Source organism: Delphinapterus leucas, chromosome 13 (assembly GCF_059928025.1).
Source record: "Delphinapterus leucas isolate spDelLeu-1000000601 "Yukka" chromosome 13, BTC_Dleu_Yukka2, whole genome shotgun sequence".
Taxonomy (NCBI): Eukaryota; Metazoa; Chordata; class Mammalia; order Artiodactyla; family Monodontidae; genus Delphinapterus; species Delphinapterus leucas.
This window is the reverse complement of record NC_143141.1, coordinates 6,308,377-6,335,769: the sequence shown is the minus strand read 5'-3', so window position 1 is coordinate 6,335,769 and position 27,393 is coordinate 6,308,377. Positions and strand designations below refer to the sequence as shown.

The following is a 27,393-nucleotide window of genomic DNA, read 5'->3' as shown; positions in this document are numbered from 1 at the left end:
TTCCTAGGCTAGAGGGTTCCCAAATCAAACCTGGTCACGTTCCCAGGCCACAGGGAAACAGAATCAAACCTCAGTCATGTTCCCAGGACAGAGGATTCCAGAATCAAACGTCAGTCATGTTCCTTGGTCCCAAGGTTCCAGAATCAAACCTGCTCATGTTCCCAGGCCAGAGGGTTGGAGAATCAAACTTCAGTCATGTTCCTAGGCGACAGGGTTCCAGAATCAAACCTCAGTCATGTTCCCTGGCCAGAGGGTTCCAGAATCAAACCTGGTCACGTTCCCAGGCAGAGGTCATGTTCCTAGGCAACAGGGTTCCAGAATCAAACCTCAGTCATATTCCCAGGACACAGGGTTCCAGAATCAAACGTCAGTCATGTTCCTCGGCCACAGGGTTCCAGAATCAAACCTCAGTCATGTTCCCAGGCAAGAGGGTACCAGAATCAAACCTGGTCATGTTCCCAGGCCAGAGGGTTCCAGAATCAAACCTCAGTCATGTTACCAGGGCAGAGAGTTCCAGAATCAAACCTCAGTCATGTTCCCAGGCCAGGGTGTTCCAGAATCAAACCTGGTCACGTTCAAAGGACAGAAGGTTCCAGAATCAAACCACAGTCATGTTCCTAGGGTACAGGGTTCCAGAACCAAACCAGGTCATGTTCAAGCCAGAGGGTTCCACAATCAAACCTCAGTCATTTTCCCAGGCCAGAGGGTTCCAGGGTGAAACGTCAATCATGTTCCCAGGCCACAGGGTTCCAGAATCAAACCTCAGTCATGTTCCCAGGCTAGAGGGTTCCAGAATCAAACCTGGTCATGTTCCCAGGCCAGAGTGTTCCAGAACCAAACCAGGTTATGTTCCCAGGACAGACGTTCCACAATCAAACCTCAGTCATGTTCCCAGGCCAGAGGGTTCCAGGGTGAAACCTCAATCATGTTCCCAGGCCACAGGGTTCCAGAATCAAACTTCAGTCACGTTCCCAGGCCAGAGGGTTCCAGAATCAAACCTGGTCACGTTCCCAGGCCTGAGGGTTTCAGTATCAAACTTAAGTCATGTTCCCAGGACAGAGGGTTCCAGAATCAAATCTCAGTCATGTTCCCAGGCCACAGGGTTAAAGAATCAAACCACAGTCATGTTCCCAGGCCACAGGGTTAAAGAATCAAACTTCAGTCATGTTCCTAGGCCAGCAGGTTCCAGAATCACACCTCAGACATGTTCCCAGGTCAGAGGGTTCCAAACCCAAAACTGGTCACGTTCCCAGGCTAGAGGGTTCCACAATCAAACCTCAGTCATGTTCCTTGGCCAGAGGGTTCCACAGTCAAACCTCAGTCACGTTCCAGGCCCACATGGTTCCAGAATCACACCACAGTCATGTTCCGAGGGCAGAAGGTTGCAGAATCAAATCTCAGTCATGTTCCCAGGCCAGAGGGTTCCAGAACCAAACCTGGTCACGATCCCAGGCCAGAGGGTTCCACAATCAAACCTCAGTCATGTTCCCAAGCCAGAGGGTTCTGGAGTCAAACCTCAGTCATGTTCCGCGGCCGGAGAGTTCCACAATGAAACCTCAGTCATGTTCCTAGGCCGCAGGGCTCCAGAATCAAACCTCAGTCATGTTCCCAAGACAGAGGTTTCCAGAACGAAACCCCAGTCATATTCCTAGGCCAGAAGGTTCCAGAATCAAACCTCAGTCATGCTCCTAGGCCAGAGGGTTCTGGAATCAAACCTCAGTCATGTTCCCAGGGCAGAGAGTTCCAGAATCAAACCTGGTCATGTTCCCAGGACAGAGGGTTCCAGAATCAAACCTCAGTCATGTTCCTAGGCTAGAGGGTTCCAGAGTCAAACTTCAGTCATGTTCCTAGGCCAGAGTGTTCCAGAATCAAACCTGGTCATGTTCAAAGGACAGAAGGTTCCAGAATCAAACCTCAGTCATGTTCCTAAGGGTAGAGGGTTCCAGAACCAAACCAGGTTATGTTCCCAGGCCAGAGGGTTCCACAATCAAACCTCAGTCATGTTACCAGGGCAGAGAGTTCCAGAATCAAACCTCAGTCATGCTCCTAGGCCAGAGGGTTCCGGAGTCAAACCTCAGTCATGTTCCCAGGGCAGAGAGTTCCAGAATCAAACCCCAGTCATGTTTCCAGGCCAGAGGGCTCCAGAAAGAAACTTCAGTCATATTCCCAGGCCACAGGGTTCCAGAATCAAACCTCAGTCATATTCCCCAGCCAGAGGGTTCCAGAATCAAACCTCAGTCATGTTCCTTGGCCACAGGGTTTCAGAATCAAACCTCAGTGAAGTTCCCAGGCCAGCGGGTTCCAGAATCAAACCTGGTCATGTTCCATGACAGAGGGTTCCAGAATCAAACCTCAGTCATATTCCCAGGCCAGAAGGTTCCAGAATCAAACCTCAGTCATGTTACCAGGGCAGAGAGTTCCAGAATCAAACCTCAGTCATGTTCCCAGGCCAGAGTGTTCCAGAATCAAACCTGGTCACCTTCAAAGGACAGAAGGTTCCAGAATCAAACCTAAGTCATGTTCCTAGGCCAGAGGGTTCCAGAATCAAACCTCAGTCATATTCCCAGGCCACAGGGTTCCAGAACCAAACGTCAGTCATGTTCCCAGGCCAGAGGGTTTCAGAATCAAACCTGGTGATGTTCCCAGGCCAGAGGGTTCCAGAATCAAACCTCAGTCATGTTCCTTGGCCACAGGGTTTCAGAATCAAACCTCAGTGAAGTTCCCAGGCCAGCGGGTTCCAGAATCAAACCTGGTCATGTTCCATGACAGAGGGTTCCAGAATCAAACCTCAGTCATGTCCCAAGGCGAGAGGGTTCCAGAATCAAACCTCAGTCATGTTCCCAGGCCAGAGGGTTCCAGAATCAAACCTGGTCAGAGGGTTCCAGAAAGAAAACCTCAGTGATGTTCCCAGGCCAGAGGGTTCCAGAATCAAACGTCAGTCATGTTCCCAGTCCCTGAGCTAGCAGCCAGATTGGGACCATGTGGTCGTGGAGTCACTATGGGGATCCTTTGACACCTCATCCCCACCATCTGATGATCTTCCTGGGTGCTGGCTGGGGTGCCCTGGCAGCTCCTCCCCGGCAGTGCTGGCCTGTTGACCGGATGCTGCCCTGCAACCACTTCCATGATCCAGCCAAGCTCCCTCTGCCATCTGCCAGCTCAGCTGAGACCCCGCCTTGGGCCGGCAGGGCGCAGTGCTCAGCTGCGGCCACCTGAGCATCTTAACTCCATGGTCCCCCTGGCCTCAGCCTGGATGATGTTGAAATAGCACAGCAGGGAATTCCCTGGTGGGTCACTGGTTAAGACTCTGCACTTCCACTGCTGGGGACATGGATTTGATCCCTGATCCGGGAACTAAGATCCCGCATGCCGTGAGGCACAGCCAAAAAAAGAAAGAAAGAAATAGGACAGCAGCCCCCACAGAGTCAGGAACCCTCAGAGTGCGCTCAGCTTTTTTCCTTATCCCGCATCACGGCACCTCCAGGGGCTGTCTCTCTAGTCTAACGTGTAACACACACATTACCTAGCGTCCCCATCCCTGCACTGAAGGTTCAGTTGTTCTTTTCCAAAATCCTATTGTCTACCTTGCTGAGAGGTGTGCAGCAAACGATGAACTAGAAGAGGGGAAGCTGCCTGGTGCTGGACCACTTCATTCACTTGAAAGACGGGGTGGACAGGGAGAGCAGAAGCCAGGTGGCAGGGGGTGCTGGGCCAGGAGGAGAGCCAGCTGCAGAGATGGTGCGGTGGAGACAGGGGATGTTACGGAAACTGAATACCGTATTATCCATTCGTCTGTCTTCCGGCTTTCAGGCCCTCAGTTTCCTACCCTGGAAAATGAAAGGCAGGAGTGGATGGACAGGGCTCTGCCAGGCTGAAAGCACTTCTAAGTACATCGGAGTCTTGTCCCATTTTCCAGGGAAAGCTTTGCTGCTGCATGAGTCACATTTGCCTGCAGCTCAGTCAACCAGGAGAAAAAGGCGGAAAGGAAGTGAGTGAAGCAGGATCAGCAAGGGGCCGGGTGCGCGTGCAAACACCCCCTGTCCTGGCAGACTAAGGGGGCCGAGTGGTCTTCTCGGAGGGAGGGATCTGGGTCTGGGCCCAGGGACTGAGACCCAGGCAGTCCTCACGAGTGAAAAGAAAGAAAGTCAGACAGAAAATGAAATGCATCCTGGGGAACAATTACTGGGACTAGAAAATTTGAACACAGCCTTAAGATGGGAATAGAGCAGTAAAGAATGGAAGGAACTTTCAGGAGGTTAGTATCTTACATTTGAAGGCCAAGTCAGGTTGAGTTGGATGAAACGGAAAGGATGGAGAGGTGGATGGACAGACAGGAAGTAAAGATGCTGAGCTGGTGGAAATCACAGCTACAATGTGGAATTCTACTCCTCCCCTGTTGTGGAAGGGCATGGTTTTAACAAAGGGGGGCCCTTTATATATGTGGTCATGTGTTACATCTCACTCTCTGGATTCAAATGACCGATGGCAAATAAGCAGGGAGGAGCCTGTGTCTCTTAAGTCTTACCTATGCACGCCTGGCATTAGTGAAGTGCTCAATGAATACCATTTGAAGGACAAATTCTCATTCTCAATGCCATAGTTAGTATGTTCCTTTGTACAAAGGATGCCTAATTCCATTAATGTTCAATTGAATTCATTATCAGTATCTCCTACTTTGTCTTTACATTATTAGAGTATCAGCTTTCCTTCTCAAATCCCTTCGTAACCGATTAATTAAAATCTTTTTCTTTCCTTGGTCAGACATTTTCTTAGTATTTCTACACACTAGATAATTTAGGTACACTTCTGTATTATCTCAGGAAAGTTACTTCAATTGTGTGTTTTTCTCATGGGGAAGGCCCAGCTTATAGAAGCAAAAGATACTTCAATTTTAAAAAATCTTTTTTTTTTTTTTTTTAAAAAGCCCAAATTTAAAAGTTAGGGAAAGAAAAAAAAAAAAGGAAGAAGCAAAAGGACATTGACAAAGAATATGTACAACTGGAATGTCATATTGAATCTTTAGTTTTTCTGTTTCTTCCAATGACAAAAGAAGAGGAAATTAGATAAAAATGCATTAGGAAAATACTTGCAGGTTATATGTCTGATAAGGGTCATATCCAGAATGTATAAAGGATTCTTACAATCTAATATAAAAAGACAAATAATCCAATTTAAAAATAGGTAAAGGCTTTGAATAGTTCTCCAAAGAAGATTTACAAATAGCCAATAAACACATAAGAAGACGCTCAGCATCATTAGTCATTAGGGAAATGCATAACAAAACCACAGTGCGACACCACTTTGCATCCATTAGGATAGCTATAATAAAAAAGGCAGGCAAGGGCTTCCCTGGTGGCGCAGTGGTTGAGAGTCCACCAGCTGATGCAGGGGACACGGGTTCGTGCCCCGGTCCGGGAAGATCCCACATGCCGCGGAGCGGCTGAGCCCGTGAGCCATGGCCGCTGAGCCTGCGCGTCTGGAGCCTGTGCTCCGCAACGGGAGAGGCCACAACGTGAGAGGCCTGCGTACTGCAAAAAAAAAAAAAAAAAAGGCAGACAATAACAAGTGTTGGCGAGAATGTGGATGAACTGGAGCCCTCGTACATTGCTGGTGGGAATATAAAGTGGTGCAGCCATTGAGGAAAACAGTTCTGCAAAAAGTTAAACGTATAGTTACCACGTGAGCCAGCAACTCCACACCTAGATATATACCAAAGAGAATGGAAAACATATGTCCATACAAAACTTACACACTAATACAGCCACCAAAATGTGGAAACAAATCTCCATCAACTGATGGCTGGATAAATAAAGTGTGGCATATTCATACAATGGAGTAGTATTTGTCTAGGAAAAGGAATGAAGCTCTGATACATGTTACAACATAACGAACCCAGAAAACATTGTGCTAAGTGGAAGAAAGTAGTCACAAAACCCACATAATACACACCAATGTTCATAGCAGCACTATTTACAATAGCCAGGACATGGAAGTAACTTGTGTCCATCAACAGATGAATGGATAAAGAAGATGTGGTCCATATATACAATGAACCATCACTCAGCCATAAAGAAAGGAATGAAATATTGCCATTTGCAGCAACATGGACGGATCTAGAGATTATCATGCTAAGTGAAGTCAGACAGAGAAAGACAAATATTATATGACATCCCTTACATGTGGAATCCCCCAAAAATAATACAACTTATTTACAAAACAGAAACAGACTCACAGACGTAGAAAACAAACTTATGGTTACCAAAAAGGAAAGGGAAGGGGAGGGATAAATTAGGAGTATGGTATTAGCAGATACACACCACTACATATAAAATAGGTAAAGAACAAGGATTTACTGTACTGCACAGGGAACTATATTCAGTATCTAATAATAACCTATAATGGAAAACCTGAAGATGTACACCTGCAACTAACACAATATTGTAAATCAACTATAGTTAAGTTTAAAAAGCCACATATTATATAAGTCCATTTATATGAAATGTCCAGAACAGGCAAATCCACGGAGACAGAAGATAAACTGGTGACTGCCAGAGGCTAGGGGCCTTGTAATAAGACGCTTACTTACATCTACCTTAACAACTCTAAAAGCTTTCTGGCGGGTGTATATTTATGGGACTTACAACCTCATTGTCAATTCATGTCATTTCAGCTCACAGTGGAATCATGTCTAACAGGTAAGTAGAACGTTTGCGAACCGGATGGCAAGAAGTAGCTGGAAGATGCAGGAAAATGGTAACATAAGGACAGAGAAACTGGAATCATCAGTGGCTTCGGGAAATGGATCCCCTGGGAACCATGGGGACAAAAACTCATGGAGCTGAAACAAAATAAGGGAGAGAGAAGCGGTTGCAGGTTGCTAGGTGAGCTGGCCAGAGGAATGAGTAGAAGAAGGAAGAGAATACTCAAACATCTGCTCACTACGCTTTCTCTCTGTGGGGTTCTCTGACTCCTCCCAGACAGCTCTTTTATTTTATTTTATTTTTAATTCTATTTATTTATTTATTTATTTTTGGCTGCATTGGGTCTTTGTTGCTGCACCTGGGCTTTCTCTAGTTGTGGCGAGCAGGGGCTACTCTTCGTTGCAGTGCACGGGCTTCTCATCGCAGTGGCTTCTCTTGTTCCGGAGCACGGGCTCTAGGTGCACGGGCTTCAGTAGTTGTGGCACGTGGGCTCAGTATTTGTGGCACGCAGGCTCAGTAGTTGTGGCTCGCAGGCTCTAGAGTGCAGGCTCAGTAGTTGTGGCGCATGGGCTTAGTTGCTCTGGGGCATGTGGGATCTTCCCGGACCAGGGCTCGAACACACACCGCCAGGGAAGTCCCCAGACAGCTCTTTTAAAAGCTACTTGAGGGCTTCCCTGGTGGCACAGTGGTTAAGAATCCACCTGCCAATGCAGGGGACACGGGTCCAAGCCCTGGTCCGGGAAGATCCCACATGTCCCAGAGCAACTAAGCCCACGTGCCACAACTACTGAAGCCCGTGTGTCTAGATCCCATGCTCCACGACAGGAGAAGCCACTGCAATGAGAAGCCTGCGCACCGCAACAAAGAGTAGCCCCTGCTGCAACTAGAGAAAGCCCACGCGCAGCAACAAAAACCCAACACAGCCAAAAATAAATAAATAAATAAATAAATAAATAAATAAATAAAAGTTACTTGAGTTAATGTTAACTTTCTGATTACAGGAATGTGTGGGCATAGGAGAAGAGGTGACATGAATCTGGCCAGAGAGCAATTTATTTAGAAGATTTATATGTTGCCTTCAAGGGGAATGAACACAATTCAGAGAAGAGAACTGGAACTCAACGTCTTTATCTGATTAGGGCTGGGCCCTGTACTTTGAAATGCTCATCGTGTCCCAGGTGGACGTGAGACACATCTTGGCTATTAGAAGGCAAGCTGCTGCAAGCACAGGCTTATTCTGTAAGCTCATTTGACGGGGCTCATCTAAAGAACGATGGAAGCTTGCCCTCTACGCAGTTCTAGGCAGCAACCCGCAGAGCCTGCGTTTGGAATTAGGCTGGGCTGAGGCTTTCAGCTATCGTTCAACAATATCTTTTCTTCTGACAAAAACAGTTAAAAACATAGAGATGGCTAACAGGCATTTAGATTTCTGGAATCTCTTTTTATTTTCAGCACAGAAAAAAAGGATTAAACTCAGTGCATACAATTTGGTTGTTTGTGCTAAGTGTTCATCCGGTGCCCACGGCACATAACGGCACATAAAGGCAGGCCCACCCTCCCACCAACAGCCTCCTCTTATTTATCCTGTTTCACCAAAGCAGTTTCTTCTCCTGTCAACATGCCTATAAAATGCAGGACCTGCTCATAAGCTAGGGCAGGAAACTATGCTCAAGCACATTGCCCGAAACTGTATGTGAGCAACACCTTTTGATGTGTGATTCTTCAGCGCTGAATTGCCTCTGTAATAGGCACCCCTTATGGGTCATCATTCTGAAAGGCTCCCATTCTTGGTCCTATATGCCCACAGGGCTTCAGTCTAGTCATGGTCTGGCACCTCTCCTTCAGAAACTAGATACCTTTAAAAACTAGAATCTTAGCATCTCCTCTGATGCCAAATCACAGAGGCCTGGTCAGTTAGAGCTCTGACCACTGTCTGGGCAGGGATGCTTTCGGCCTGGGACAGGACAGGGGCTGTGACCCATGGCAATGGCCACGACCACCTGTTGTTAAAAGCCTTTTGGGGAAAAGGAAAAAAGCGTCTTCAGATCTTCCTTTCTTGATAATCAACTCTGTCTTTCTAGAAACCTAGCATTTGTCCAAACTATCAAATGAAAACATTTTTTCATTTTAGGAAAAGCCTCCGGATTCCATTTATTTCCAAATCTTCAACACGAAAGATGAGCCTATGCCAGCAGAATGTGGTTCATTCTGGTCCTGAGGGCTTGCTTTGCTTTGGCTAAGAAGATGCAAAACGTAGACCCACGGCATTCAGGCCTGCGTGCTCGGTAAGGAAAGACGTTTCAATGGAAGAGAAATTTCTCAAGTGGGCTTTCTTTGTCAAGTCAATTTTTAGTGAATCTCCATACAACTGGGCCCCCGGTCTGAGCATAAATTCACTGAGTCCCAGGAGCATCTGTACATGCTGATGTGTTGAAGGGAGAGGAAATGGGAAAGAAGTGGTTGCTGATTGCTGGTGAATTCTGCAAACTGGAATCTTATTCTCAACTCGTCATCTTCACCTGAGCTAGGAAACAGATTTACATCCCTAATTCATCTAATGAATTAAATGAAGGAATCACAGCACAAAGGGGTAAACGGAATAAGTGAATAAAACAAACTGTAAACAAACTAACAATAATTAGGCAAGACATGTTTGTAGGTTCTGGTTTGGATGGATGTAATGAATGATGAGGTGGAAAAGCCACTTCCCTTCCTACCATTCTCAGACTGTAACTTGACTTTGTTTTATAAATGATGTGAGTCATCCGGGGGCTGGACCGCGGTTCTCAGCAGCCTTCACTGGAAACCCAGGAAACGCATATCAGACCCACCCCACGTCCTAACTAACCTAAAGAAGTGTCAGAACTCACCTCCGAGCTCCTTCAAACTATGAAGCCTTGTCCCCCAAGTGGTTCTCATCTTTGGGCTGTGGGAGGGGCAAGGCTGTCCAGATCATTATGGTATGTCACCCTCACTCTGTCTCCATGGAATTGAAAGTCACTCTACCACTCTAATTTGTGAGAGTTTGCTCTTTATAGCCTCCCTGTAGCAATCTAGACGCTCTTCTCACTTATTCTGTCTTTTCCACTCTCAGACTATCTTGACTTCAGCTACCCATGAAGCCAGAAGGCCTGCAGATTTCCCCTTCCCTCTCCAGCACAAAGCGAGGTGCTGAATAGGTAAGATACTCCAGAAACTTTCCTTGGTTACTCTGTCCTTTTTCAGTACTGAAAGTCATTCTCTGCTTATCATCCTGTCTGATTCATTTTCCAAATTTTCTCCTCTAGGAAGAAGGACAGGGTAATAGCACCTAATTCAATATGTCCTGAGATGGGAGTCAAACGACTGTGCCCCCCCAAAATGGACAAGTACATCATCAATGGAACAGAATCGAGAGCCCAGAAATAAGCCCACACACCTATGGCCAATTAACCTACGACAAAGAAGGCAAGAACAACAATGGAGGAAAGACAGTCTCTTCAACAAATGGTGTTGGGAAAAGCTGGACAGCTACACATAAATCAATGGAGTTAGAACACCCGCACACAAAACTAAACTCAAAATGGTTTAAAGACCTAAATAAAACTCCTAGAAGAGAACATAGGTAAAGCATTCTCAGACATAAATCATAGGAATATTTTCTTAGATCAGTCTCCAAAGGCAAAAGAAAGAAAAGCAAACATAAACAAACGGGACGTAATCAAACTTAAAAGCTTTCGTACAGCAAAGGAAACAATCAACAAAAGAAAAAGACAACCTATGGACTGGGAGAAAATATCTGCAAATGATGCAACTGACAAGGGGTTAATATCCAAAATATACAAACAGCTCATACAACTCAATATCAAAAGAATAAACAACCCAATCAAAAACTGGGCAGAAGATCTGAATAGACATTTCTCCAAAGAAGACATACATATGGCCAACAGGTACATGAAAAGATGCTCAACATCGCTAATTACTAGAGAAATGCAAATCAAAACTACAATGAGGTATCGCCTCACACTGGTTAGAATGGCCATCATCAAAACGTCTACAAGTAATAAATGCTGGAGAGGGTGTGGAGAAAAGGGAACCTTCCTACACTGTTGGTGGGAATGTAAATTGGTATAGCCACTATAGAGAACAGTATGGATGTTCCTTAAAAAACTAAAAATAGAGCTACCATATGATCCAGCAATCCCACTCCTGGGCATATATCCAGAAAAGATGAAAACTCTAATTCGAAAAGATACACGCACCCGAATGTTCATAGCAGCACTATTTACAATAGCCTAGATGTGGAAACAACCTAAATGTCCAACAACAGATGAATGGATAAAGAAGATGTGGTACCCATATATACCATTGAATACTACTCAGCCATAAGAAAGGGTGAAATAATGCCATTTGCAATACACGGATGGACTTTGAGGACATTATGCTGAGGTAAATCAGATAAAGACAAATACTGCATGATATCCCTTATATGTGGAAACTAAAAAAGCCAGACTCATAGAAACAGAGATTTAATGATTACCAGGTTACCAGGGCCTGGGGGTTCGGGAACTGGGGAGATGTTGGTCAAAATGCACAAACTCGCAGTTAGAAGACGAATAAGTCCTGGAGATCTAATGCACAACACAGTGAGTATATTCAACAGTACTGTGTTACAGGGACTTCCCTGGTGGTCCAGTGGTAAAGAATCCGCCTTCCAATGCAGAGGACGTGGGTTGGATCCCTGGTCAAGCAACTAGGATCCCACATGCTGCTGGGCAACTAAGCCCGAGTGCCACAGCTACTGAGCTCACGTGCCTCAACTAGAGAAGAAAAAATCCGCACACCACAACTAAAGAGAAGCCCGAGCACAGCAGCTAAGATCCCGTGTGTCGCAACTAAGACCCAACGCAGCCAAAAAAAATAAAGTTTAAATAAAACTTAAAACAACAACAACAACAAAACCCAACAAAAAAGCCCACAATACTGTATTATAAACTTCAAAGTTGCTAAAAGACTAGATCTTAAATGTTCTCACCCCAAAAAAGAAATGATAATTATGTGACGTGACAGAGATGTTGGCTAAGACTTCAGGGATAACCATATTGCAATACATACATGTACCAAATTAACACCATGCACAACGTTATACATCAATTATATCTCAATTTTTTAAAAAAGCATTTCTTAGCTGTATGCCAGACACATACATCAGTTTAGATTACAAGTTTTCAGGTTAAACCTCTCCATTTAATAAAACTAGGGTATAAGTCACATACTAAGTCAATCAGCAAAGGGTTAACCACTATTATTTATTCTGAGAGGGAGGCGGGTGTCCTCCAGGCAGGGCCTCCTAGGCCATATTCAGGAGTTTGCTATTTCTCCTAGTGAAAGAGTTTAAGCAGGAGAATCCCAGGGTCTTATATGGGTTTTGAAATATTACTTCAGATATTGGATTGAGGATGAAATCAAGGTGAGAGAGAGTGAACTGGGGAGGCCAGTTGGGGGCAACTGTAGTATATGTTCTCAGAACAGGTAATAGTTGAATACGTGAAGCCACACACACACATCTATCTATCTATCATCATCCCTCTCTCCCTCTCTCTCTCTCTGTCTTGTCCACCCATCTGCTTATTAAACACATACACATTGTACATACAATTGTCCTGCACACCCAACGGAGCTCTAAAGTACAGAGGGCCAGCTCAGCCTGCCCTTGCAGTGGAATCAGACTTACATTCGCTTCTGTTTGTTGGATGGCTTCCTTCTCAAGCTATGTCCTGTCGGTGGAGGCCGAGCTCACCAGACTGCCCCAGTCCAGACTCTGCAGGAACCAGGGCTAACCCTGATGGATGCAGAGGCAGGCCTGCAGCTGAGATGCCCAGTGGACCCTGCAGGAAACGGCTGGGAAGGCACCTCTTTCCTCCTCTCAGAGCATCAGTGGCCACGCTGCTTCCTCTCTGTCCGACCTTGGTTTATGGTTCAGGCTCTGAGGGCTCCTCAGACAAACATGGCGCCCCAGGCCTACAGGAGTCTCAGGATGCATCGTGTAGACAGGCCGGGTCCTGGCTTTGTCTTCCCGCTTAGGGAAAATCCACCTCCACCCCAGTGCGCAGACAGGCAGAGGGACATGAGCGCACAGAATGCACCAGATCTGAGGGTAAAAATGCTGCTGAAAGTTTGCAGTTCACAAGAACACCTGCTTCACAGAACGGAGGCGATTCTCATGCTTTCCAAAGGTCAAAGGATCAGGTGTCCTTGATTTACCGTCATCATCGTGAGAAGTGGGTGCTTTTCTGGATCTCCCTGCTCTGTGGGAATCTCTGCAGGCCGGGATCAGGCAGGAGGGGCAGCTTCCTGCAGCCTTGCAGGCGGCCCCTTGAACTTGTCAGGGAAGTTCTTAGCCACAGACGTTTCCACCTGATGCTTCTTTAGGCTCCCGTGGCCCGAGGAGCGTTGTTCAATTCAGGGCTCTGCTCTTTGCCCGCCTTTGACTTGTTAAGTCTCTGTGCTCAACATTACCAAGATTCTGGAGGCAAAACCTACAGGGTGACGCTGCACTCGGAATGTGAGCTTCACGCAGATGAATCACACCTGGGCTGAAGCAGGTCCTGGAAAGTAGTGGACCCTGGGGGGACAACAAGCCTCATTGTCTGAAAATCCCTGCTTCGAGGCGAGATGCTTACTAAGACCACAGTTAATTGTGTAGATATTTATTTACATTATATTTTAAGACTTCAGAAGCTGGCACAGTGCGAGGGAGTAGAGTTTCACATGAGGGCTTAGACAGAGGGGTACCAGTGGGTGGTGGCTCATCCCTCCTCCTCCAGGCCAGAGTTACAAGGGTCTGGGATACTGGTGCCCTTGGCCCTGGGGGGGGGGGGATGGGGCTGGGTGGTCCCCTCCGGCCGCGAGCTGCCTCATCCAGGTACCCTGGTGTGCTGCACGGAGGTCTGCAACTCCAAGCGCGACCTGCTGTGAAGAGGGTCCGCACACATGGCCCCAAGCGTGCCCAGCCCCAGCCCCCGGAGAGGGCCTCTCTAAGCTGGATTTCTCATGGCCCCAAGCTCCTGCTGACGGCTGCCTGGGACCTTCCAGGAGACAATTCCCTCCACAACCTGAGTGCTGCGGTACATCCTCTGCTCTGTATTCTGTGCCCACCTCCAGGGACAGGTGTGCTCTGGGGTCTGCGATCAACGTGCCCTGCACAATGGCTGCCTTTAGGCTGCCTGAATGAGGAACACCTGAGACGTCTAGAAAGGTACCTGGGAATATACTTCTAGTAACAGCAAGCTTGTTGAGACCATTCCATGAAATAGTCAAGAACATGGAGACTATTCCATGAAAAGAGGAGGCACTCCTTTTCCTGGCTTCCTGCCATCCCCGATAGGGCACTGGGTCAGCTGAACTGCCTCCACCCTGATGGATGGAGCTCCCACCAGCTCCCAGGGGTAAGCGACAGGGTCCTATCCAGGCTGCATTTTATGGTGCATTGTTGCTTTGATTATTACCACTTCCCCTCCTCAAAGAACTGACACATTTGTTTGCTGAATGTGTTTTTCATATTTTGCATAAAGAGTCATAGCATTTTGGAGCTGGGGGTATCTTATCCCAGTTCTTAAAGCATCACTACATTACAGGTGAAGGGACTTGCCCAAGGTCCCCCACTGCCTCTGCTACTACTGCAGGGGTGCCCTCCCACGTGCGTCCTGCCCCCCACCCTCCCCAAGCTCGGCGCAGACACGGCGGTGGCAGGATTGGACCTCAAGCTCCACATTCTGATTTCAGACAAAGGTGTTGGATACAGTGTTCCATTTTTGCCCAACTGTCCTTTCTTTGAGAGAGTTTTTGAGAAAGTGATTTAAGGGACTCTGGGTCTTTATTGCACACACCTCACTGGGGCAGGCAGAAATTAATTTGAAAAACAATAAGTGGATTCTATGCTGCATGTGCCTTGGAGACAAACCACTGGCTCTTCCTTCACTCCCCTCCCCTCCCCTCCCCCACCCCCACCTTTGCCATAACAAAGAGAGCTGCCATTTATCCACCCGGTGTTGACGCTGCCAATCTTTCCAACTCTCCCCATCACCCTAGGAGGTAGAAACTACTATTCCCATTTTACAGATGAGGAAACTGAGGCTCCCAAAGGTTCAATAACTTGCCCCAAATCACACATCTTGGTGAGTGGTAGAATTCTATTGATCTGATTCCACGGCTATATATACTCTTTCCACATGAAAATACATTTCTACAGCATACATTGCCAATGTATCTGGAAACACATTGGCTCTAGGCTTTTAATTGTTTTAAATGACTTGTATTCTAAACCAAGATCAGCTTCATATTTAAGTTTTGTATCTTCTGGAGATGTGTCTTAGGAGCCTAAGATATAACTGTGAAAAACCATTTGGAAGCCACGTAAGAAGTTAAGATCACTTTATCAGAATAAAGTCGTCATTTCAATAATTTTTTTCAAAGCAAAAAAGAACCTTCAAGACTACCCAGTCCACCACTTAATTTCATAGGTGAGGAAAGCAAAGTGGAGAACCCAGGGACTTAGCCACAGTCTCGGTGCTGGTGAGACCCAGAGCCAGGCCCAGAACCCGCCCCCTGGCCAAGTGGCAAAGACATTGCTTTGCATCTCAGGGCCCCTTTAAAGCCACAGCCTCCCTGCCTTGTGCAGAGGACCCGGATGGGGGAGGCCGGGCCCTTGCCTACCTGCAGAACTCTCCTTCGGATTCCGGCAGCAGGAGGGAGGCCGTGGGGTTCTTCATCAGATCAGCCACCAGGAGGTCCTTGGGTGTCACATAGAAGAAAGGAACCCCCGTGCTGTTGTTGAAGGGGCCATCACTGACCAGCAGGCAGTTCCCAAAAGGCAGTCCTGGGATCTAACAAACACCAGAAAAGGCCTTTTCAATGCAGGGTTGTGGATTGACTTGAGCTGGGAGTTTAGTATGTGTCTCTGACCAGGAAATATAGCATGGGGGTGTGAGGGCAGCATGGCATCACCGTGGTTTTGACAGGTCATGAATCAAAGCAAAGTGGTTCCCAACCTGCCCACTTCACCCAGTGATGGCTCCAGAATTTCTACGGAGGAGCTTAGCAGTGGCATCTGTAGAGGAGGGATGGTTAGGGGATTATTCTTGAAGCTGCAGGTACATAGCAAACACACTCTATTAAACTGAAAGTTATTTGGGGTAAAGGCAATGAAAATCATGGAAGGGTGGAGGGTCACTAAAACCTTTCTCACAAGCTAGCCCTTGGGAGCCCCACTGCCTTCACCACCTCCCCCCTATTTTTGGCAACTTTGGGGATAGAATCTAAGTCTTTTTTTTTTTGCAGTACGCAGGCCTCTCACTGTTGTGGCCTCTCCCGTTGCGGAGCACAGGCTCCAGACGCGCAGGCCCAGCGGCCATGGCTCACGGGCCCAGCCGCTCCGCGGCATGTGGGATCTTCCCGAACCGAGGCACGAACCCGTGTCCCCTGCATCGGCAGGCGGACTCTCAGCCACTGCGCCACCAGGGAAGCCCAGAATCTAAGTCTTAACCTAACATCTTACCTGGTCTTTGGGCTCCAGGAACTTTCTGGTATTGTTTCCTTTAGGGTCACACCACTTTCTCACTTATTAGTCACATTTTAAAATTGTAATCAATAATATTTTAATAGTATAACTCAGCAACTTATGGGAATTTGGTTTCTTACCCTTCTAGCTTCAAGAAAGACACATAAACATGCTAAACCAATTTTTTGCTCACGATCATCCAGTAGAGCAGATAAAATTCTCAGACACGTACACAAATACTTCTTAGGTTTTTCCCAAGCCCTGCTGGGTCCAGCATCATGACCTTTACCCTTCACAGAGCATTCCTCATTGTTACTTAGCTCAGAACTCAGGGCTATCTTTTGTCTTTGAAGTGTCACATGACAACAGTGTGTAGAATTGTGATAAGGGGTGGTTTTAATCTTTAAGAAAACCCAATGTTGAGGAATCCTACAAAATGCTAATATGTCATTCCCAGATCCTGTTTTTCAGCTGGTCACTCACAAACTGAGTAGAGTCATGTTTTGCACACACGCCAGGCACATGGTAAATGTTCTCTGAATTTACTGCATTTGGAGTATACGTCAATACTGGAAAAGGGAACTACTAACAAAGCTAAGAAAAGGGATGTTGAAAGTCATAATACCTTGAATACACTGGCACTAGAGTTTTAATTGCTTGAAGTGATCTGTGTTTTAAACCAAGATCAGCTTCATATTTAAGCTTCATATCTTCTGAAGGTATGTCTTAGGAGTATAAGATATAGCTGTGAAGAACTATTTGGAAGCTGTGAAAGACCTTATGATCATTTCTCATCAAAATAAAGTTGTCGGACTTCCCTGGTGGCGCAGTGGTTGGGAGTCCGCCTGCCGATGCAGGGTACACAGGTTCATGCCTCGGTCCGGGAAGATCCTACATGCCACGGAGCGGCTGGGCCCGTGAGCCATGGCCGCCGAGCCTGCGCGTCCGGAGCCTGTGCTCCGCAACAGGAGAGGCCACAACAGTGAGAGGCCCATGTACCGAAAAAAAAAAAAAAATAATAAATAAATAAATAAAAAATAAAGTTGTCATTTAGATTTTTTTTTTTCAAAGCAAAAGCGGACCTTCAAAACTACCTAGTCCATCACTTAATTTCATAGATGAGGAAAGCAAAGTGGAGAACCCAGTGACTGGGCCACAGTCTCAGAGCTGGTGAGACCCAGAGCTGGGCCCAGAACCTTCCCCCTGGCCAGTGACTTACACACTCCATAAAACAGTATTTTTTTTTTTTTTTTTGCATGAAGTAAATAGGAGTTCAAATTACTGCCCTGTAATAAAACCCTTACATCTATCTTAACAGCCCTGAAAGCTTTCTGGAGGGTGTACACGTATGGATGTCACATCCTCACCGTGTATCCACGGCATTTCCACTTCAGGTGGAATCATGTCTAACAGGTGAGTAAAACACCTGTGAAACGAACGATGGAAGCTGCAGCTGACGACAGCGCTGTCACTCCAACGTTTAGACGCTTCGCACAATAAATCTCCTTTCCAGAACAGTTCTCGGATTCCATTTTTTAAAATGCAAATTTCCGCCAAAGCCCCGGTTCGGGGTCAGTAAGTGATGGGGCAGCTCTGGTCTATGGGCGGGCAGGGCTGGACGCGCTACTCGGTGATGCCAACGGTGGCTCAGGCTTCTTCTGTCCAGGCCTCTGGTCGGGCGCTGGTTATTTGCACACCTCTTTGGCCATTTCAAGACTGCGCTTCTCGACTGCGCTTCGGTCCCCATCCACCTGGCAGGAAGCCTGCTTGTCGTCCTCTCCCCCAGCACCCCACCCCCACCCCTCCTGCCTTTGCCAGGGTGCCAGGGTAACCGAAGCACAATCTGGCTGCATTAATTACACGCTGTCCACGCCGATCCAGCCTCCAGCGCACGTCTGCTAGACCTGGATCCGAGCGCGGGAGTGGCCCCAGGCTCTCCCTGTCCCCTGCACGCCGCTCGCGGCCGGGTGGCTTACCTTCTCGTGGGCGGACACGGTGGCCAGACAGCCCCAGGCGCTGGCGTGGGCCAGGAAGCGGGCGGTGCCCGGGCGCAGCCTCGCGCTGCCCTCGCGCCGGTAGGAGAACATCCCGGGCGGCGCAGGGGGTGGCCTGGCGCGGGCGGTGCCCTCCGGGGGCGGCAGGTGAGACTCCTCCTCGTGCGCCGAGGCCGGGAAGCTCCGCTGCCAGATGCTGCCCGAGTCTTCCAGCAGCGCGGGCAGCGCCTCCTCGGTGGAGGCGCTGTCTAGCTCTTCGTCCACCTCGTTGGTGACGGCCCAGGACACGGAGCTCACGATCACGTAGCCCGTGGCCGGGGACAGCAGGGCGCTGCAGCACAGTAGCCAGCACAGGCGGGGCCCGGGCTGCCGGCCGCGGCGCCCGGACATCTTGCGGGGCGCGCCCGGCCCTGGGGACCGCGGGCAGCGGCCCCCGACGGCGGACCGGGAGAAGAACCCGCTGCCCCCGCCGCAGGCGCCCGGGGGCGGGGCCCCGGGGCCGCCCTCGCAGCCGTGCGCCGCGTGAGGAGGCGGGGCTGCGCACGCACGGCAGACACGGTGCGCAGTTCTCTCTGCGCGGCTGGGCCGGGGATGCGCTTCTTTCCCGCTGGATGGCACGGGTTCTGCAGCCAGACAGGGGGGTTGTTCAAATCCCGGCTCAGCGCACTCCTCCACTCACCAGCTGTGTGGCCCTGCCGAGTCACGTAAGCTCTCTGTGCCCGGTTCCTTCATTAGGAAACGCAGAAAACAGTATTTACATCATGGGAGTGAGGGATGGGAGGAGGGAACGGGTTAATATTTGGAGAGGCTTAGGACAGTGTGTGGTGCGGAGTAAGCGTTATGTGCTGTGAAATAGACACAAGGTAGGGATGGTTATCATTTTATGGCGGAGGAAGCCGAGCGAACGATGAAGATTAGCGCCAAGTCCGTCTGAGGCCAAAGCCCATCCTCTTGCTCTGTAAGGATCGTGACCATCTTACACTTCGCTGTGACAGGAGGGCATTGCTTCCAGTTCATCTAAAAGCAGAATCAAATTGCTCACTACACATACACTAAAGTGGAGTCAGCAATACCCAGCGAGAACGCGGCCAGGGTGGTGTAGCAGAGGACTGTATGAACGCACCACCCTTAAACACGTTCTCGTATGGATGGGAAGCTGGCCTGTTTCCAATAATAAAGTTTTATGAACAGTCTTGTGTTCTGATGTGTTGGTGTCTTTTATGTTCTGTCTCACTGCTCTGGGCTCCTCTGTTTTCTCCTGTTGTTGCTGTGGTAACCAACTAATGGTGGTACAGACGGCAGCAGGTTACCTCACCAATCTGCATGTCCCTTGCTTTCTGCCTCAGGGCCTGTGTGCCAACTGCCACGTGGGACATAGGTAGGGTTCCACTGAGCAATGTGAAAAGCCACGAGTGCGGAACATTAACCCCCCATTGCCACGACCCTTGGCGAATGGGTCCAAAAGCCAGAAGATAAATACTCCCCACTCCCAAGCCACAAGTGGATGATTCCGAAGGCCACTCTCCACAATTTCTCGGAGGGTCTCCGACAGGATTGAGCCCCGGTTACTCACAATGGTAACCAACACAGTGATGCACCCTTAGACTGGCCTTCCGTCCTCCGTGTTCCAGTCATTCTAGTCAGTCCCCCCACTTTGGTTCTGTAGGACTGCATCCCAGAATGACTAGCTAGGTGCAGGTCCTCTTCTCAGACCCAGTTCTCGAGAGGATGCCAAGCTCAGGTACGGGTGCGCACACGCAAGAGCTCTCTCGAGTACGTACCTTGTAGTGGAGTCGCGGGTTCTGGGGCACGAGTCTGTTTCATTTTATTATATAACATCACACAGATTTCCTCAATGATGGGACCAATCTATTGCTACCATCAGTGCGTGGAGGTTCCTGTTGCTCCACATTCTCAGCAACACAGATTATTGCGAGGCTGTCTGCCCCCCATCCCAGCAACCTGGCGGATGCGTAGTGATAACTCATTTTTATTTTAATGGCTCACGTGGTTGATCACCTTTTCATACGAGTATTGGCCAGCTGGATACCCTCTTTTGTGAAACGCCTGTTAATGTCTTTTGTCCATTTGTATTGGGTTGTCTGTACTTTTTTGTATTGATTTATTAGAATTAATTTTATTTCCTATGTTCCAGGCTTAGGGTGTTCAAATATGTCACAAATTGTCTTTGGCTTGTTTGAATGGTTAATTTCATGTGTTAACTTGACTGGGCTAAGGGATGCCCAGATAGCTGGTAAAACGTTATTTCTGGGCGTGTCTGTGTTCCTGGGAGAGATTAGCATTTGAATCAGACTGAGTAAGGATCACCCTCACCAATGCAGTGGGCGTCATCTGATCCAGTGAAGGCCTGAATAGGACAGAAAGGCAGAGGAAGGACCAATTTGCTCTCTGCCTAAGTGGGACATCCATGTGCTGCTGTCCTTGGACATCGACACTCCTGGTTCTGGAGCCTTTGGACTCACTGCATTGGTCCCCCTGGTTCTCAGGCCTTCGAGATGTCAGGTTTGAGAGCCCTCACCAGAAACTGGATCAGCTGGAACCTTGATCTTGGACTCCGCAGCCTCTAGAACTATGAGAAAATAAATTTCTGCTGTTTAAGCCACCAGATCTGTAGTTTATTGTTACGGCAGCCCAAGCAAATGAATACAATAAACATACTGAAATTACCTTATCCATTATCCTAAGGATGGTTATTAGTATTGTTTTCAGGTGTTATCTGTTAGCAGTGAAATTGCTATAAATATCCTTCTACAGGTCTTTTTGTGAATGTATGTTTTCTTTCCTTTGGGTAAAAACCTAGGAATAAAATCATTGGGTCATAGTGTAGGTCTGTGTTTAATTTTATGCAGAACTTTCTGTTATGGACTGAATGTTTGTGCCCCCCAAATTCATATGTTGAACTTCTAACCCCTAATGTGACAGTATTTGGAGATGGGGCTTTTGGAAGGTAAGTAAGGTTAGATTAGGTCATGAGGGGATTAACGGCCTTATGAGAAATGGGAGAGTCCCTGCGCCCCCCTCCCCACTGTGTTTCTGCTCCAAGGAAAGCCCATGTAAGGACACAGCAAGAAGGCAGATGTCTGCAAGAAGGAGGAGAGCTCTCACCAGGAACCCATCACCTGGCACCTTGATCTTGGACTTCTAGCCTCCAGAACCGTGGGGACTAAATGTCTGTTTCTTTAAGCCACCCAGTTTACGATATTTTGTTACGACAGCCCAAGTAGATGAAAACACTGACAAACTGTTTTCCAAAATGATTTTTGACCATTTTATAGTTCTACTAGCAATATATGAGTACTTCAGGAGGCCTCTAAATGATGCATGAGGTGATTTCACAAAGAAGGAGCTATTTTGAATTGGGGCTCAGTTACTTGGCTTGGTAACATTTCCCATAGATCTCAGATTTGTTTATTGTAAGCAATCCTGAACCATCACGTGTGTGCTGTTATAGAAAAGGACTCCCCCACTGGCAAATACTATGAGGTTTGGCTGCAGGAAATTGGTCCTCGGTATATTTACAAGCAGATTTGACTTGTAATGGGAGAAAATGGATTGCAGATCTGCTGCTTATCTATCACTTCCCATTAACAAATACTTTGTCGAGGACAATAAGAGGCACATGGTCAAAGGTACCAAAGCACCATTTAAAGTTTGGGGCTGGAAATGTACAAGAGGAGCCTGGGATGTCTTCTCCAGTCAAAAAAAAGAAGCAGCAGCAGCTAGAAAAGACCAATGAAACATGTCAAAAGAAGCAACTTGAAAGGTCCTCCACTGGGAAAAGATGGAATAATTTAGGCATCAAAAAGAAAAATGATGGCAGTTAAAGAAAGGCCTAAATGTACATTTACCATATTCCCAGCAACTGCACTCCTGGGCATTTATCCCTGAGAAATAAAAACATATGTTCCCCACAAAAACCTGTAGACACATTGTTCATAGCAGCTTTATTCATAACAGGCCCAAACTGGAAACAACCCGAATGTCCCTCAATACGTGAATAAACAAACAGCAGTGTATCCATACCATGGAATACCCCTCGTCGCTAAAAAGAAACAAACTATTAATAAAGGCAACAACTTGGGTGGATCTTAAGAGTATCCTGCTGAGAAAAAAAAGCTAGTCTCAAAGGTTACATATTGTATGATTTCATTTATATAACATTCACAAAATGACAAAATTATAGGGGGGGAAGCCATTAGTTGTTGCTAAGGGTTAGTGATGGTGTGTGGCTATGTAAAGCGGTGGCATGAGGGAGATCTCTGTGGTGATCAACAGTTCTGTGTCTTGACTGTGGTGGTGGTTACATGAACCCACAGGTAATAGAAAATGCTAGAACTCTACACATACATTGCATCAATGGAAAATTCCTGCTTTTGATGTTACAATCCAGTTGTTTAAGATATAAGTATTAGGGGAAACTGGGTAGAGGGGAAACTGGGTAGAGGGTATGCAGGTCTCTCTGAGTGAATAATGATTAGAAACAAAATTAAAAACAAATCCTCATAAGTCATCACTAGAAGTTGTTAGGACATCCAATTTATTCTGAAAAAAAATTTTTTCAGATAATTCTAAACAACTTAAAAATTTTTTATTTTATATTGGAGTAGAGTTGATTTTAAAAGTTGTCTTAGTTTCAGGTGTACAGCATAGTGATTCAGGTATACATATACATATACCTATTCTTTTTCAAATTCTTTTCCCAGTTAGGTTATTACAGAATAGTGAGCAGAATTCCCTGTGCTATACAGTAGGTCCCTGTTGGCTATCTATTTGAAATATAGTCGTGTGTATATGTCAACCCCAAACTCCTAATTTATCCCTCTCTCCCACTCCTCGGTGTATATACCCAAGAGAAATGAAAACATATGTCCACACAAAAACTTGTACACAAATGTTTACAGAGGCATTATTCAAATGGAGACGAACTTATTCATGTTTTCTATTAAGTGAAAACCACCTGGGTGTCTGCCAGATGATGAACGCGTAAATAAAATGTGGTGTATTCATTTGCCGGAATTATCATTTCAATAAAAGGAGTGTTTCTGGGGGCTGGGAAAAAGGGGAAAAGGTAATGAATGTGAATGTGTGTGGCGGTTCTCTGAGGTGATGAAAATGTTCTAAGATTAGATCAAGGTCATGGTTGCACAGCTCTCTAGATATGCTAAAATCACTGAATTTGATGAAATGAAATTCACGTTTTATGGCAAGCCCAGAAAATTTAATTATAAAATTTGTCTTTGCCTGTTTGCCTTCTCTAGAGTGTATACTGTGTATCTGCGTTAACCGGATCTCCTTAGCAGATAACCTTCCTTCTTAATCTTGTAACGGGCCGGGACGACCCATGACCAGCTCTTCACTTTGTACGTGTAGATCTGGACTGTGTAAGCTGTCAATAATATGCCATTTGATCTATAACCTTTTGTCTCAAAAACTTATATAACTATGCTTTGACCTCTGACAGGTCAAGGCGGAACTGTTCTCAGAGCTTTCTGAATAATCCTCAGGTTGGCTCAAATAAACATTTTCCTTTCTGAGATGGACTACTGATTAATTTTTTCATCAACAAATTGTACACTTTAAATGAGAAGAATTTATGGTATGTATATCTCCAAAAAAAATGTTTTAAAAATCTGATCTGGGGCAAGCTCTTGGTTACAATTTCTCAGGACAGCTCTCCCCACCCTGAGATACTCAGCAAGTCTCTTTGTTGTTTCCTGGGTGGGTGGAGGCAGGTAGGAGGGGTCAGGAGTGCAGCCTTACTTCTGACTCACCCCTACCTGCAGTGCGTAGCCCTTTGGATGTTCTGGTGTGTGAGCTGTGCCACTGGACTCCCCACGCTGGGCAGGTGTGATATTTGATGACTGCCCTCTACTAAGAGGTCACCCAAGTTGTGTGGATTGCAAAACATCGCCTTGGTGTTTATGTTTTTTATTTTTATTGTTTTAAAGGTTTTTTCTTTGATGGGGACCATTTTTAAAGTCTATATTGAATTTGTTACAATATTGCTTGTTTTTTCTTTTTTTTTATGTTTTGGTTTTTTGGGCCGTTTTTTGGCTGCGGGATCTTAGTTCCCCCACCGGGGATTGAACGCGTACCCCCTGCGGTGGAAGCGAGGGGTCCTAAACACTGGACTGACAGGGAAGTCCCTTGCCCGCTTTTTGATGCTTTAAAGATATTTTATAGTTTTTCTAACAAGTATTGTGTTCACCTGATGAGTTGGTTCAACTACACTAGCTTGCCATATTCCTGGAAACCAATAAGGATTTTAAATTCCTTAATCATTTTAAACTCATGGCCAATAACATCACGGGGGCCCAGGGGCTACTTCATGTCTCTGATTCATTCTCCCTCCCTTCTGGAAGACTCTCACACCTCTCCTTCTTCCTACTTTCTTTGGATCTCTTTTCAAATTACACCTTGCTTGTGAATCTTGTAAGAAGTAACATTCCCATCCTTGCCTCTCTCTCTCTCTCTCTCTTTTTTGGCTGTTAATGCTTTTCTTTCCTTTTTAATTTTTATTGGAGTATAGTTTTTTTACAACATTTTGTTAGTTTCTGCTGTATAGCAAAGTGAGTCAGCTGTACGTATACACAGATCCCCTCTTTTTTGGATTTCCTTCCCATGTAGGTCACCACAGAGCACTGAGTAGAGTTCCCTGTGCTACACAGTAGGTTCTCATTAGTTATCTATCTTATACATAGTATCAATAGCATATATATGTCAATCCCAATTCATCCCACCCTCCCCTTCTCCTTGGTATCCACACATTTGTTCTCTACGTCTGTGTCTCTATTTCTGCTTTGTGAATAAGACCGTCTGTACCAATTTTTTCAGATTCCACATATATGCATTAATATACGATATTTGTTTTTCTCTTTCTGACTTCACTCTGTATGACAGTCTCTAGGTCCATCCACTTCTCTACTAATGACCTAATTTTATCACTCTCTTTATTGTGTGTTATTTTTACTATTACACTTATCACCACCTAAGATATCAGGCTTTATTTTGTTGATTAGTTCATTGCCAGTCTCTTCACACCAGGAATATAAGCTCCTGCTGTGGAGAAAAGAATTTTCCTCTACCTTTCAAAGGTCTTTCGGTTGGTCTAATAACCAAATCAATGAGACAGAGTAACAGGAGAAAAACAAGGTTAATTTTGTATGTACGGGAACCCCACATGCATGAGAGGTTCAAAGACAGAAGTGTAAAACGAGGTAGATATGCCATCCTGAGCTAAGGAATGGGAAAGAGGCCTGGGGCTTTGAAGGAGGGTGCAATTCTCAGGACAATAAAGAAGAGTCGGTGATGTTTGGTAATTAGATGTTTGCCCTGCCCTACAGATGGGTCACTCGGATAAAATTTACTGCTGGTAACTCATTCTGGAAAATACCCCCAATTTAAATTCTTCTAGGTAGCCAAGAGAAGGGCAGATACTTCTCTGGAGGCTGCAGGGTCCCCATGCCAAAGTGGCACATTTTGGGGAGGGTTGTTCTGAGCCTCTTCACCCCCGAAGGGCAGGGAGAGACCTGTTTTGTTCACTGATGAGCCCCCATGTTTAAAAAGTACCTGGTAAAAGGATGCATGACAGTTATGGAACACATCACTGTACATTTTAGATCAAATTTCTGGTTTTGGGGCTTCCCTGGTGGCGCAGTGGTTGAGAGTCCGCCTGCCGATGCAGGGTACACGGGTTCGTGCCCCGGTCCAGGCAGATCCCACGTGCTGCGGAGCGGCTGGGTCCGTGCGCCATGGCCGCTGAGCCTGCGCGTCCGGAGCCCGTGCTCCGCAACGGGAGAGGCCATGACAGTGAGAGGCCCGCGTACCGCAAAAAAATTAAAAAATTTCTGGTTTTGGAAAACTCTGCTGACAGAATGTTAGTGGGCCTCCAACTCATCATGTGTGAAAATTTATGTTCCAAGATCTATGTGGGTGTAGCTATTATTACTACGTGAAGAAAAATGCGATATGCTTCTCTTGCTGTGGGCACCACATTGACAACCAGTGATGCGCCCTGGGGAGATTTCCATCTGTACAAGGTCTCACTATTATTCCTACTTCAAATTACTTTTTCAGAAACTACTCTTTTTTCGTGTGTGTGCGGTACGCAGGCCTCTCACTGCTGTGGCCTCTCCTGTTGCGGAGCACAGGCTCCAGATGCGCAGTCCCAGCGGCCATGGCTCACGGGCCCAGCCGCTCCGCGACGTGTGGGATCTTCCCGGACCGGGGCACGAACCCGTGTCCCCTGCATCGGCAGGCGGACTCTCAACCACTGCGCCACCAGGGAAGCCCAGCATGTCACTCTTTTGAGTGGTAGTGATCTACTGCTCAGCGAGTCTAACCATGCCAGGCAGACTCTGGGAAGGCCAGGCTTGGGCCGTCCCCATATTCCACACCTCTAATCAAGCCGGGCATGTCTCAGAGCTGACCAGTGGTCAACGGGCATGCTGCTATAATCACCCCTGGCAAAGTCAGCTAAAGCTGAGATGAATCTAGAATCCCGTATCCTTGTTTGGACAACGTATCCCCTTTGTGGGCTTCCTAACCACCTGGTAGTTCTCATTTCCCTGAAAACACTACGGAAGCTGGGGCTCCAGCACCTGTACTTGTTGCCCGTGGCGATGTCCACCAGAAAGCCTGGGACGCTGACGACCACACTGCTCCCCTCCGTGGCACACTGGCTCTGGCTCTCGTGTCTCAGCGTCACCCGGGGCGGGGGGGGATCCGCACTCGGGCTTCTACCCTCCTGAGCTGGGGAGGGGTCTGGAGGGCAGGAGAGTTCCTGGTCTGGTGGGACAAGAGGCTGGTCATCTGGTAGCATCTCCTTGAGATTTCCCATGGCACCGTCCTCCTCATCTTCCTCTATGCACGACTGAAGTATGTGAATCACATATTCCAAAAGCAGCAAGTGAAGCAGATGCCAGGAGCCTACATTGAAATAACAACCCCAAGTGAGTAAGTAGATAGGCAGATGGACAAGTAAACAGATCCCCGTGAAACTAACAGCTTTTCTGGGGCCTTGAACTCCTGTGCACTAAAGCCTCACTCCTACTGGCTGATCCTGAGGGCCCCGGGCAGCATCCATCACCTGCGCGGCATCCCGTACCCAGAGGACCCCAGCAAGGCTGCTTTCAGACAG

The 27,393-nt window shown here is 47.0% G+C and overlaps 1 protein-coding gene across 2 annotated transcripts in view; it reads right to left on the bottom strand.

Moving 5' to 3' along the window:
- Positions 1–18,710, bottom strand: part of CREG2 (cellular repressor of E1A stimulated genes 2) — a 55,429-nt gene extending 36,719 nt beyond the window's left edge. For both annotated transcript variants that reach the window (XM_089922625.1, XM_089922626.1), the window contains exons 1-2: positions 18,216–18,710; positions 15,396–15,565 (exon numbers count right to left, since the gene is read on the bottom strand). In XM_089922625.1, coding sequence (XP_089778751.1) covers positions 15,396–15,565; positions 18,216–18,623 — 578 coding nt within the window. In that variant the 5' untranslated portion in view covers positions 18,624–18,710. The remainder of the gene's footprint in view (positions 1–15,395; positions 15,566–18,215) is intronic.
- Positions 18,711–27,393: the final 8,683 nt, after the last annotated feature.